At 68.9% G+C, this 11050-nt stretch overlaps 2 protein-coding genes across 2 annotated transcripts in view; one reads left to right on the top strand and one right to left on the bottom strand.

Moving 5' to 3' along the window:
* The window catches only part of LOC142603171 (calcium/calmodulin-dependent protein kinase type 1-like), a 151206-nt gene that overhangs the window by 38901 nt on the left and 101255 nt on the right, over window positions 1-11050 (top strand). The gene's annotated exons all lie outside the window — the stretch shown is intronic.
* LOC104637071 (laminin subunit beta-2-like) lies at window positions 433-10949 on the bottom strand. Its single transcript, XM_075762199.1, has 33 exons — window positions 10750-10949; window positions 10410-10573; window positions 10199-10334; window positions 9944-10017; window positions 9643-9831; window positions 9499-9562; window positions 8367-8569; window positions 8159-8279; window positions 7675-7863; window positions 7419-7598; window positions 7230-7342; window positions 7024-7103; window positions 6811-6946; window positions 6476-6631; window positions 6237-6364; window positions 6038-6155; window positions 5730-5922; window positions 5496-5639; window positions 5140-5371; window positions 4901-5064; window positions 4598-4822; window positions 3817-4031; window positions 3639-3735; window positions 3198-3570; window positions 2942-3126; window positions 2624-2865; window positions 2352-2555; window positions 2108-2252; window positions 1523-1730; window positions 1298-1439; window positions 1017-1193; window positions 780-939; window positions 433-704 (listed from the first exon to the last, which is right to left on the bottom strand). The coding sequence occupies exons 1-33, from the start codon at window positions 10787-10789 to the stop codon at window positions 568-570; spliced, it is 5334 nt and encodes a 1777-aa protein (XP_075618314.1). The 5' UTR covers window positions 10790-10949; the 3' UTR covers window positions 433-567.

Here is an 11050-nt window from a genome sequence, read left to right as displayed (position 1 = left end):
CGGCGCCCGGCCCGGCGGCGCCATGGCAACGACGCCCGCCGTGACGTCATCACGGCGCCTGAGGGACGATCCGCCCCCAAGGGCGGGCAAGGGCGCGACCCGGCCCGGCACTGCCGGGGCGTTCCCACAGCAACGGGCCGGGCGGCGCCGCCTGGCCCCGGCCTGCAGCGGGTGTCCCGGCCCCCCCCGCCCCGTGTCCCCGGGCCCCGTTGCTGGTCCCACAGGGTGTCCCCTGCAGCGTTCCCCCAGCCCCACAGCCAGCCCCTGGCCCCACCGACTGTCCCCCAGCCCCACAGTGACCCCCGGCCCTCAGCGTCCCACACCCGGGGGCAGGCAAACAGGCAGCTCCCACCCCGGCGGCTCCGGGAGGCCACTGTGGGGCCACCCGGGTGGACACGGTGGCCCACGGCATGGGGCAGAGGAGAGGCAGGCTTGCTCTGTAACTTTATTCACACAGGGGAGTGCCCCGCGGCCCCCACCCTGCCCACCGCTCCTGGGGCAGGCAAAGGCTGGGTGGGAGAGGCTGGGGGCTCGGGGGGTGGGGGGGATCCAGGCCCCTGCGGGGGATCACTGGCAGGTGTTGTAGATCTGGACCTGCTGGTTGATGGTGGCCAGCACCTCCCTCATCCTGGCCTCCAGCCCACCCAACTGGGCCGCCTTGGCGTCCAGCACCCGCTCGTTCCGCTCGTACGCCTCCTCCAGCGCTGCGGGGATGGGGGAACACAGGTCAGCCCAGCCCCCCGCCACCGCCACCCCCTGACTCCCTACCCCAGCCTCACCTCGCAGCCGCTGCAGCTTGCCCTGGGCATCCCGCAGCAGCCCGGCAGCCTCGTCCCGCAGTCGCTGCGCTCGGCTGCCCGCCTGCTGTGCACCCTGCGCACGGTGCTGCACCAGCTCCTGCGCCATCCGGTACCGGTCCCGCAGTGGCCCCTCCAACACCTGTCGGGCAGCAGGCCTGGTCAGCGGGACGCCTGCGGGACCCCCGCCAGCCCCCCATGCCCCCTCTGCTCACTCACCTGTTTGGCCTCGCCGGCTCGGTCCTGCGCGACACTGGCCGCCTCCTGGGCGCGCGTGGCTGCCAGGCTGTTGTTGGCACGTTTCACTTTCAGGGCATCCGTCTGTCCCTCCAGGAGCCCAATCCGCCCCATGGCACCTGCCAGCCGCTGCTCTGTGCTCACCGTCTGGGCCTGCATCTGGGGACCAGTGGCACGGGGAACAGGCACGTGGGTGCCTGCACAGTGGGAATGGGGCTCTGCCCGCCCCCGTGGGGCTGAGGTCATGGGGACGGGGCCCTTACCGTGCCGAGGGTCCTCTCGCTGTGCTGGATGTCACCAGCGGCATGGTGCAGCGCCTGCGCAGCCATGCCCTGGGCTTGCCGTGCCTCCTCCAGCGCCTGACGCACCGCCTCAGCCGTGCCCCGCACCCCTTCTGCCCGCGACCTGCAGCCAGGGCAGCATGGCCTCAGTGCCAGCCTGGGCTGGGGCTCCCCAGCAAGGCTGTGTCCCCACGTCCCTGGGCTCACCTGGCCCTCTGGGCATCCTGCAGCAGCTGCCCAGCCTGGCGCACGTCACCGGCCGTCTGCTCCAGGATGGCGTCCACACTGACCAGGCTGTGCACCCGCGCCTTGATCTCCTCAGCCAGGCGGTGGATCTGGGCCGGTGTGGCAGGGAGCGACAGCTCCAGCACCCGGCTGGCTACCACCTCAATGCTCTCAGGGTCGGCCCCCTCCTCTGCAGGCAGGAACCGTCAGTGTGTCCCCTGCGGCACCCCAGAGTGGAGGGGATAGGCAGACCGAGGGGTGGTGGAGGGCAGGGGAGAGCCATGGGGAAGGAGTATGGGGCACGGCAGGGGGGCAGGGGATGGTTGGAGGGGCAGGGGACGGTTGGGGCAGGGCAGGGATCGTGCAGTGCAGCGTGGGACAGGGGCTGTGTGGTGCTGCGGTGCCAGGACGGTGCAGTGCTGAGGGAGCACAGCCCACGTGCAATGAGGGGACCATGCAGTGCAACACGGTGCAGGGTCAGTGCAGCGTGGCACAGGTGCAGTGCAGGTGCAGAGCCACACAGCGCCGGGCAGGGGCAGCCAGCCCCCCCGGCACGCCGGCACTCACGGCTCAGGAAGGCTTTGATGTGGCTGATGAGCTCCCGCAGCTCCTTGTTGGAGCTCTCCACACGGGCCCTGGTCTGGTTCGCCTTGTCCAGGGCTGCCTGCGCCTGCAGCCGGGCCTCATCTGCCTTCCCCTTGGCCTCGGCCACCTGGGCAGGGGCAGAGACCCTCAGCACCTTCCCCAGGGTGTGAGGGCTGGGGGTTGCAGCTGTGCTGCCCGCTCCCACCAGCACCCGTGTGCCACGCACCTTGTGGGAGAGCTGGGCCACGTCACTGGCGGCCCGCCGCAGCTCCTCCTGGGCATGGCGTGCCCGGTCCAGCGCGCTGTCAGCCGTGGACACGGCCCCACCGCAGCTCAGACCTCCGCAGCGCCGTGCCCCATACTCGTCCCGGCACCCAGCTCCCCCACACGGGCTCTCGGCGCAGGGCACGTCGCCTGCCGCACCGCAGACCTGCAAGGCAGCACGGGCTCAGGGCGGCTCCAGGCACCAGCCCCCCCGGCCCCCTCCCCGCATCCCACCTTCTCATTGAGCGGGTGCAGGCTCAGTGCCTGCGCCCTTGTCGCCAGGTCCATCAGCATCCGCCGGCTGGCCGCATTTTGGCGATTGAAGTCATCCCGTCGGCTGGCCAGGAGCTGCTCGGCACGGCGTCGGGTGGTTCCTGAGGTGCTGACAGGGCTGGGCACAGCACGGGTGGAGGCATCTGCCCAGCGCTCAGCATCTCGCGACTCCCCGTGGGACTGGCGGATGCTGTCGTAGGCACCTGGGGGTGGCAGGGGAACTGTCAGAGCCCTGGCTACGGCCCCACCACCCTGGCCCGGCTCTGCTGTGTGGCTCACCCAGGAAATTGGAGGTCTTGAGGGCATGCAGCCGCTGCTCCAGTTCCTGCAGGCTGTGGTTGAGGGCACGGGAGCCCCGGTCCACCGCACTCAGCATGTGGCTGGCGTTGAAGTTGGCATCCTGGGTCGCCGTCAGCTCCCCTTCCAGCCGCGTCAGCCTCTCTGTCGCCTCCTCAATCTGCCGCCTGCAACAGAAGGGGCTGACAACCCGCCCCTGGGGCCACGCTGGGAGCCGTGCCCCGCGCTGGGTGCTCACCGCAGCCCCTCCGTGGCCTGCGTCAGGTGGGCAGCAGTGGCGGCGGTGGCATTGCGGGCAGCCACCACCTCACGCACGGTGGCGAGGCTCTCCTCCAGCCGCCGGAAGGTGCCCTGGAAGCCGCCGGCGGCCCCGGTGTGCTGCAGGAGGCTGGCCCGCTGCGCCAGCGTCCGGGTGCGGGCAGCCAGGTCCTGCACCACCCGGTCCCAGTCCCCAAAGCAGGGGTGGCAGGGCTGGCAGGCAGGGAAGGCGCCGGTGAAGCCTCGGGCACACTGGTCGCAGCGGATGCCCGAGATGCCAGGCCGGCAATCACAGTGGCCGCTGCTGCGGTGGCACTGGGTGCTGGCCACGCCACGGGGGTCGCAGTCACAGGCTGTGAGGAGAACGGGGTCAGGGTGCTGCGGGGCTTGCTGCGGACCCCCTGCCGGCACCGGCTCTCACCTCGGCACTGCTGCCGCGGGTCGCCCCAGTGGTGCTCCTGGCAGTCGGCACAGGTCCGGCCCCCAAAACCTGGCCGGCACGAGCACTGCCCTGTGAACTGAAAGACACGGTGTGGCCAAGGCTTGCACAGCTGCAGCACACCCCCAGCCCAGCCCCCTGTGCCTCGTCCCTGCCTTACCTGGTTGCAGGCAGGTGTCAGGGCGTGCTGGGGGTGGCAGGCGCAGGGCTGGCACCCCTGCCCGCTGCCCAGGTTCCAGAAGTTGGGGCTGCAGCGGTCGCAGCTCTGGCCCTCCACGTGGGGCAGGCAGTGGCACTGGCCGCTGCGCCCATCGCACTGGCACTGCTGGGGCCCACAGGTGCTGGCGTCGGTGCCCAGCACATTGCAGGAGCAACCTGGAACCAGACCGACGATGAGCGGGGACGGGGATTGGGACAGGGATGGGGGTGTTGAGAGGGGATGAGGACAGGGACGGGATGCAGATGAGATTGGGATGAGGGATGCAGATGGTATGAGGCTACAGGCAGGGACGGGATGAGGATGGCGATGGGTGAGGGTGCAGGCAGGATGGAGACAGAGATTGGGCAGGGATGGGGTGGGAACACGATAGAGGTGAGATGGAAACAGCATGGGGACCACTGATGGGGATGAGATGGAGATGGGACAGGGTCAGGATAGAGATGGGATGAGGATGGGATGGTGACAGAGCCAGGGTAGCAGTGGGGATGGGATGGCAACGGGGACAGGAATGGGCACAAGATGAAGATGTAGATGGGACAGGACAAGTTGGGCACGGGATAATGATGGGGATGGGGACGCAATGCCAGGGCTGGGCAGAAGAGACAGCCCAGAGCAGGGACCCCAGAGCGCTGTACATGAGCAAGGGCAGCCATGGGCATGCATAGCCCCAGGGACATGCTGGGCCGCGGAGGCAGGTCTCGGCGTGGCTGTGGGTACTCACGCCTGCAGCTGTGCCGCATGGCATCCCCGTAGTATCCGGGCTGGCACTCGGCACAGTGTGGGCCTGCCGTGTTGTAGAGGCAGCGCAGGCAGCGTCCCGTCCGCCGGTCGCACGCCTCTGGGTCCGTCATGTCGATGTTGTTGTGGCACTGGCAGGGCAGGCAGCGCCCACCGGGCTGCAGCGGGTCCCCATAGTACCCGGGGGCACACTCATCACAGCGGGAACCTGCCAGCACAGGGTGTTGGGCACTGCCCGGGGACAGGGAACCCCCAAGGGCACCAAGCGTGCTGTGTACAAGCCCACCTGTGTACCCGGGGCTGCACTGGCAGACGACCTGGCGGGAGCGGCTGTCCTGGTAGCAGGAGGCAGCGAAGTGGTGGGGGCTGCTGGGCCCCTCGGGGCAGGGGCAGGGCCGGCAGTGCTGCCCGGAGCCCAGTGCCGGGTTCCCAAAGTGCCCGGCCATGCACCTGCGGGCAGGAGGTCAGCAGGGGCTGGGGCTGCCAGGAGCACCCTGCCCCCATCCAGGTGTGTGCCCTGCTTACCTCTGGCACCTCTCGCCATCCGTGTGGTCGCGGCAGTGCAGGCAGCTGCCCGTCCGGGGGTCGCACTCCTCGGCGTGCCCGTTGCACTGGCAGGGCTGGCAGGCAGGGAAGCCCCAGTGGCCGGGCTGGCAGCGGTCGCAGCGCTGGCCGTGGGCACCCTCACGGCAGGAGCACTGCCCTGTGGTGCTGTCGCAGACGGTGCTCACCGACCCCTCGTTGCTGCACTGGCACGCTGAAAGGCACGGCACCCATGGCGTCTGCCCCTGGCACGCAGGAGCATTCCCCCTCAGCCCCCCCAGTCCTGGGGTGCCCAGACTCCTCTCTGGGCCAGGTTGGCACAGCCCTGCGGCACTCACCTCGGCACCCGCCGGGCCCGAAGCCGAAGGTTCCCGGGGAGCAGCGGTGGCAGCGCCGTCCCATGACATTGGGTTTGCACCGGCACTGCCCGCCCTGGGGGTGGCACTCAGCGCTGAGAGATCCCTGGGGGTCACAGAGACAGGCTGCGGGCAGAGACCAGGGTGAGTGGCGGCGGCTGCCACAGGGCATGGGATGGGGCATTGGGCACGGATGGGGCACAGGGCCATACTCACGCAGCGCCCCGTCATGCAGGATGGCCGAGAGGCTGTGCAGGAGGCTGGAGCAGGGCTCAGCCACAGGCGAGGGCCCCGCGGCGTGGAAGGTCTGGGCACAGCGGTACCGCTCAAAGGTTTCCCGGCGCTCCATGGAGCTGGGGTCGCCTGCGATGAACATCTCCAGCGAGGAGTAACGGGGCAGGAGCACTAGCTGGGGGGGCAAGTCAGCGGGCTGTCACACCCGTCTCTGCCCGTGCCCCCTAAGGCCACATCCTGCTCCCGCAAAGCGTTGGTGTGTCCCATCCCGCTGCCCGGCTGCCTCTCACCGAATCAATGAGCACGCTGGCGGTGGGATCCTGCCGAGCAGCAGCACAGCTCAGCTCCACGTGAATGGTGTAGGAGACACCCTGCTCCAGGCAGATGGGCTGGGGCAGCACCACGTACCTGGGGGGGACAAAGCAGAGCACAGGCAGCTGGGTATCACCCGTGAGCCCTGGTGCAGCCTGGTCCTGGCGAGGCACTCACCTGGCACCGGAGGGGAGGCTGGTGGAGAGCTGGTCGTCAGCCGGGATGGTGTTTCCGCAAGGGCTGCTGGCAGAGACAGGGCTGGGGCGCAGAACTCTCACCCTCACCTCCTGCCAGGGCTCCGGGTGCTGCCAGCAGAGAAGGGACTGTGCCAAAAAGCCTCACCATCCAGCGTGCCACACCACCACCTCCCAGTTTGGTGATACATCCCACCGCCGGCTTGACCATCTTGTGCTCACCTGGGGCTCATAGCGGATGATCACGTCATACTCAGTGGAGAAAGGCACGTTGCTCACATGAAATTCCAGCCAGCCACCTTCCAGCACGCGGGCAAAACCCGTCCCCGTCCACGAAGCTGTGTGGTCCACAAGGGGCTCACGCTCCACCACCGAGCCCTGGGGTGAAGGGGAGGTGTGAGATGGAACCCCCAAAATTACCTTAGCTGGCAGGCACCGCCCTGTCCCACTGCCCCAATGAGGCAGAGCGGTGCCTTCCACCTTAGGGACCCTGCAAAGAGCCACCTGGTGCCCTGCTCTGCCTGATGTTCCCCCCCAGGGACACGTTCATCCGTCACCTGATGCAGCCGAGCATCCTCAGCCTCATAGGTGTAATGGTCCAGGTTGATGCGGTAAAAGCCAGGCTCCACCTGGCTGCACTGCCGTCCCACCACGTGGCTGCGGCATCGGCACTGTCCTGTCTCCATGGCACACCTGGTACCCCAGTGACACCATCAGCCCCGATACCGGCAGGGATGCCCCTCACCCCCTGCATCCCCACAAAGACTCACCGGTTGTCGCGGGCACCTCCCACGTCGCAGTCACAGGGCCGGCAACCCGGGAGGTCGTGGCTCAGGCCCCAGTGCTCAGGCTGCAGAGGGCAAGGATGTCAGGGAGCACCCGGCTGCGGTGTCATGGCCCCAAGCACCATGCACGGTCCCGAGCTCCATGCCCGGCCCTGAGCACCGTGCACAGCTCCTGGCACAGCCCCACTCACCAGGCACTGGTCACAGTTGTGCCCAGTCACCAGCCGCTTGCAGAAGCAGTCGCCGCTGATGGGGTCACACCGGTTGCCTTCGGCCACTGTGCCGCGGGGGTCGCACTGGCACCCTGCACGGAGAGCCAGCGGTGTCTGGCAGGGCCAAACTATGTGCCCAACCCTGGCACGTGCTGCCCTGGTACCTACGCTGGCAGCCCTGTGGATTGGCAGCGCTGAGACCAAAGAAGCCGGGTTTGCAACGGTCGCATCGGGGTCCAGCCACATGCTCCTTGCAGCGGCACTGCCCCGCGATCAGTCCCCGGGCCGGGTCGTCGGCGCCGTCGCACAGGCCCCCATTCAGAGAGCCCTCGGGGTCGCAGTCACAGGCTGGGGGCGCAGGCAGGGTCAGCGCCCTGTCCCCCCTCCAGACCAACCCCACACCACGTGCCCCCTCAGCACCGACCTCGGCACACTGCAGGGTCCCGCAGGTCCTTGCTGGGGTCCTTATAGTAGAAGGGCTTGCAGAGGTGGCAGCGGCGGCCCATGGTGTTGTGCTGGCAGCCGTCACACACAGCCCCGCTGGTGTTCCCCGTGGCCAGGAAGACGGCCATGTCGAAGTGGCACCGCCGCGAGTGCTCGTTGCAGTCACACCCTGCGGGGACGGCGCTGCAGCACAGCATGCAGCACCCCAACCCCCCCACCTGGCGTGCAGCACCCACAGTACCAAAACTCCCCAGCCCTGACACCCTTATCCTGGTATGCAGCACCCCAACCCCAAACCTCCCCAGACTACCCCAACCTGCCCCCCCCCCCCGAGTCAGTCTGCAGGATGCCAGTCCCCACGCAACCACATCCCAGCGTTCAGCACCCCAAAACCCCTGGCAGGCACAGCCTGCCAGCCACTGGGATCTCTGTGCCAGGAGCCGGTGCTGGCACGGGACACTCACGGCGGCAGGCGTTGGTGCTGGAGCCCTCAGCCGGGCGCCAGGGCAGGTCATGGTAGAAGTCCTCGCAGCGCTCGCAGTTCAGCCCCTGCGTGTGGTGCTTGCAGACGCAGCGCCCATGCACCTGCCAGGATGCCACAATGAGGGGCTGCAGGACTGGGCAGCGCAGCCATCTGGCTTGGACAGGGCACACGGGGCCGGCTCGCCCTACCATGCCATCGGTGGTGGCAGAGACCCCACTGAGCGGGGCACACTCGGAGGCGTGCCCGTAACAGAAGCAGTTCCCGCGCAGCACCAGCTCGTAGAGTGCGTAGTAGTACTTCTCCCGGATCTCCCGCCGCGAGTCCAGCAGGTTGTCCCCCAGCGTGTGCAGTTTGGTGAGGTTCACCCGCAGGTTGGTGACGCGCAGCAGGTCTGGGGAGGGGAAAGACCGGCGCTGGCACAGGGCGGCCGGGCTTGTCTGTGCATGGCTCAGCTCTGCCAGGCACATCTGGGGGCTTTGCATGGCCACAGGGGGCTGTGGGCAGCTTTGGCAGAGCTGGACACGGCTCAGTTCGCCTGCGCAGAGCTGGGCTGGACTGTGCACGGCACGGGGTGTCCGCAGAGAGCTGCACACCGTCGGGCTCGGCTGTGCACGGCTTTCTATGGCATGGTTTATTGGCACAGGGCTGTGTGCGGTTTGCCTCACATGTACGTGGTTGCACATGGCCAGGCTGCGCTGTACGTAACTGCGGTGGTTCAGCTCCCGTGCGCGTGGTTGTGCACGACTCTCACTGGAGCTATGCACGGGCCAGGGCTCTGCAGGTCCCCCCAGCAGATGCAGGCTGTGCCCCCACCAGTGCAGAGCACATGCCCTGGGCTTAGGGCTCCTTCTGGGCATCAGGGCACCCACTGCTGGGGGCTGTGCCCCGGGGACGGCTGTGCCCAGCGGGTGCAGCCTGGGGCCCTGGCAGGACAGGACGGCTCCCCTGGGAATGCAGCTTCCCAGCAGCCCTGCCCTGCAGATTCCTCCCCTCCTGCTCCCAGCCTAAATTTAGCCTTGGGTGATTAACCCGCTACGTCCTGCGCCTGGCCTGACTCCTCTGCCCATCCCGACCCCATCCCACACTGCAGACACTACTCGGCACTGGGCTTGGCTCCGGCACGGCCGTCCTCCTCCGCTTTCCCCCAATGCAGCCCAACCTTTAGCTGCTCCCACGGGGCAGGGTGCAGGAGGGGCGCAAGACCCCAGAGACTGGATCCGGCCCTGACCCTGCTGTGGGGCTCAGAGCAGGGAGACCGCGGCCAAAATAGCTGCGCTCAAAATAGAGCAGCCAGGCAGGAGCCCGGGGCAGGCGACTCACTCTGGATGGTGGGGCTGTAGGGGTCCCGGATGGGGATGGAGGGGTCCAGCACCCGGTAGATCACCTAGAGGGGGGACAGCAGGGCTGTGAGGGGAGATCGGCGGGGGGTCCCCCAACCCTCCCAGAGCACTGCCGGGACCTCACCTCCCCCTCGGTAGAGGGCTCGATGTCAGAGTAGCGGGACTCACAGACGACGTCATCGATGTGGCGCGGAGGCCCACGGGGGACGTGGGGGAAGGAGGCGGCGCAGTCGTAGGCGAAGTAGCGGTAGACCTTCCAGCTGCGCCCAAAGTCGGCCGAGCGCTCCACCAGCATGGCGGCGGGGCGGAAGGTCTGCGGGATGCCCAGTTGGGACAGGGGCCGACCCCACAGCCCCTGCAGGCCCCATCCCATCCTGTATCATCCCATCCTGTCCCATTTTGGGTACCCGTGTGCCAGGACCCACCTTGAAGGTCATGATGAGGTGGGTGAAGTGGAACTCGGCCTCCAGGTCCAGCTGGATACTGACATGCTCCACGCCTGGGAATGGCACATGTGACCACGGGGAGCACCCACCCGTGGGTCCCCAGGGCTCGTCCCCCCCACTCGGCCATGGTCCAGGGGCGCGTCCACAGCCGCTGGCTGAGTCACACTTCCTCGGCGTGGGAGGAAGGGAAGGAGAGCCCCTTGGGACGCCCTGCCGCCCCCGCCCGCTGCTCACCATTCTCCGACTGCCACCAGGCTTTCTTGGGGCGGGGGGCGAAGGTGGTGACCACGTTCTCAATGCGGTGGCTGTTGGCGTTGGCGCGGGCATCGTAAGGTTGCCGTGAGTCACAGGTGAAGCACTTCTTCTCCTCCTGCAAACGAGGGGCTCGGCGGTGTGTGTCCCCATCCTGTGCCCCCCATCCCTGTCCCGTCCCAGTCCCGCTCACCTGGAGGTGGCTGACGATGCAGTAGGGCTGTGGCCGGCGCAGCCCGCAGGTGGAGGTGGCACTCAGGCGGGGGGCTCGCCCCACCAGCAGGTCCCCCGTGGCCGGGTAGCAGCTGCCACGGGCGCAGCCCTGGGGGGTGTCGGGGGACGGGGCCCCCACCAGCCCTGCAGGGCAGCGGGCGGCTGAGGGCGCTGGGGGGGGCCGGGGCCGGGGCTCCCCCCACCGTCGCCCGGGGCCCCTTCCGCGACCGCCCGGAAACAGGGCGGCGGGGCCGGGACGGACCCTGTCCCGCACCGGACCCCGAAGCGGGGGGCAAGGCGGGGGAGAAACGCGGACTTACCGGCCAGCAGCGGCAGCAGGAGGGCGCCGGGGCTCCGCATCGCGGGGGCGCAACCGGGGCGCGCAACCGGGGCGCAAAGGGGGCGCAAAGGGGGCGCTCGGCAGGTGCCCGGCGGTCTCGTCCCGTCCCGTTCCCGTCCCGCCCCGCCGGTTCCCGTTCCCCTTCCCGTCCCCGTCCCCGTCCCTCTCGCCCCCCCTTCCGAGCTGGGCTGCGGGCGCAGCGCTCGGGGCTGCGCGGAAAGCGCGGGGCGGATCCCGGCCGGAGCGGGGAGCGCTGGCGCGGCCGGCTGGCGGGCAGGAGG

The sequence above is a fragment of the Balearica regulorum genome, chromosome 10 (genome assembly GCF_011004875.1).
Source record: "Balearica regulorum gibbericeps isolate bBalReg1 chromosome 10, bBalReg1.pri, whole genome shotgun sequence".
Taxonomy (NCBI): Eukaryota; Metazoa; Chordata; class Aves; order Gruiformes; family Gruidae; genus Balearica; species Balearica regulorum.
This window is presented reverse-complemented; position numbering and strand designations above follow the sequence as displayed.

What these genes read in the sequence shown, in the direction of transcription:
- LOC104637071 (XM_075762199.1), bottom strand. Translation starts at nt 10,789, where the DNA reads ATGCGGAGCCCCGGCGCCCTCCTGCTGCCGCTGCTGGCCG. An exon ending in GCATCGTCAGCCACCTCCAG is followed by an intron (nt 10,335 to 10,409) that starts GTGAGCGGGACT and finishes CCTCGTTTGCAG; the next exon opens with GAGGAGAAGAAGTGCTTCAC. An exon ending in CGGGCCCGGCGGGTGCCGAG is followed by an intron (nt 5,372 to 5,495) that starts GTGAGTGCCGCA and finishes CGTGCCTTTCAG; the next exon opens with CGTGCCAGTGCAGCAACGAG.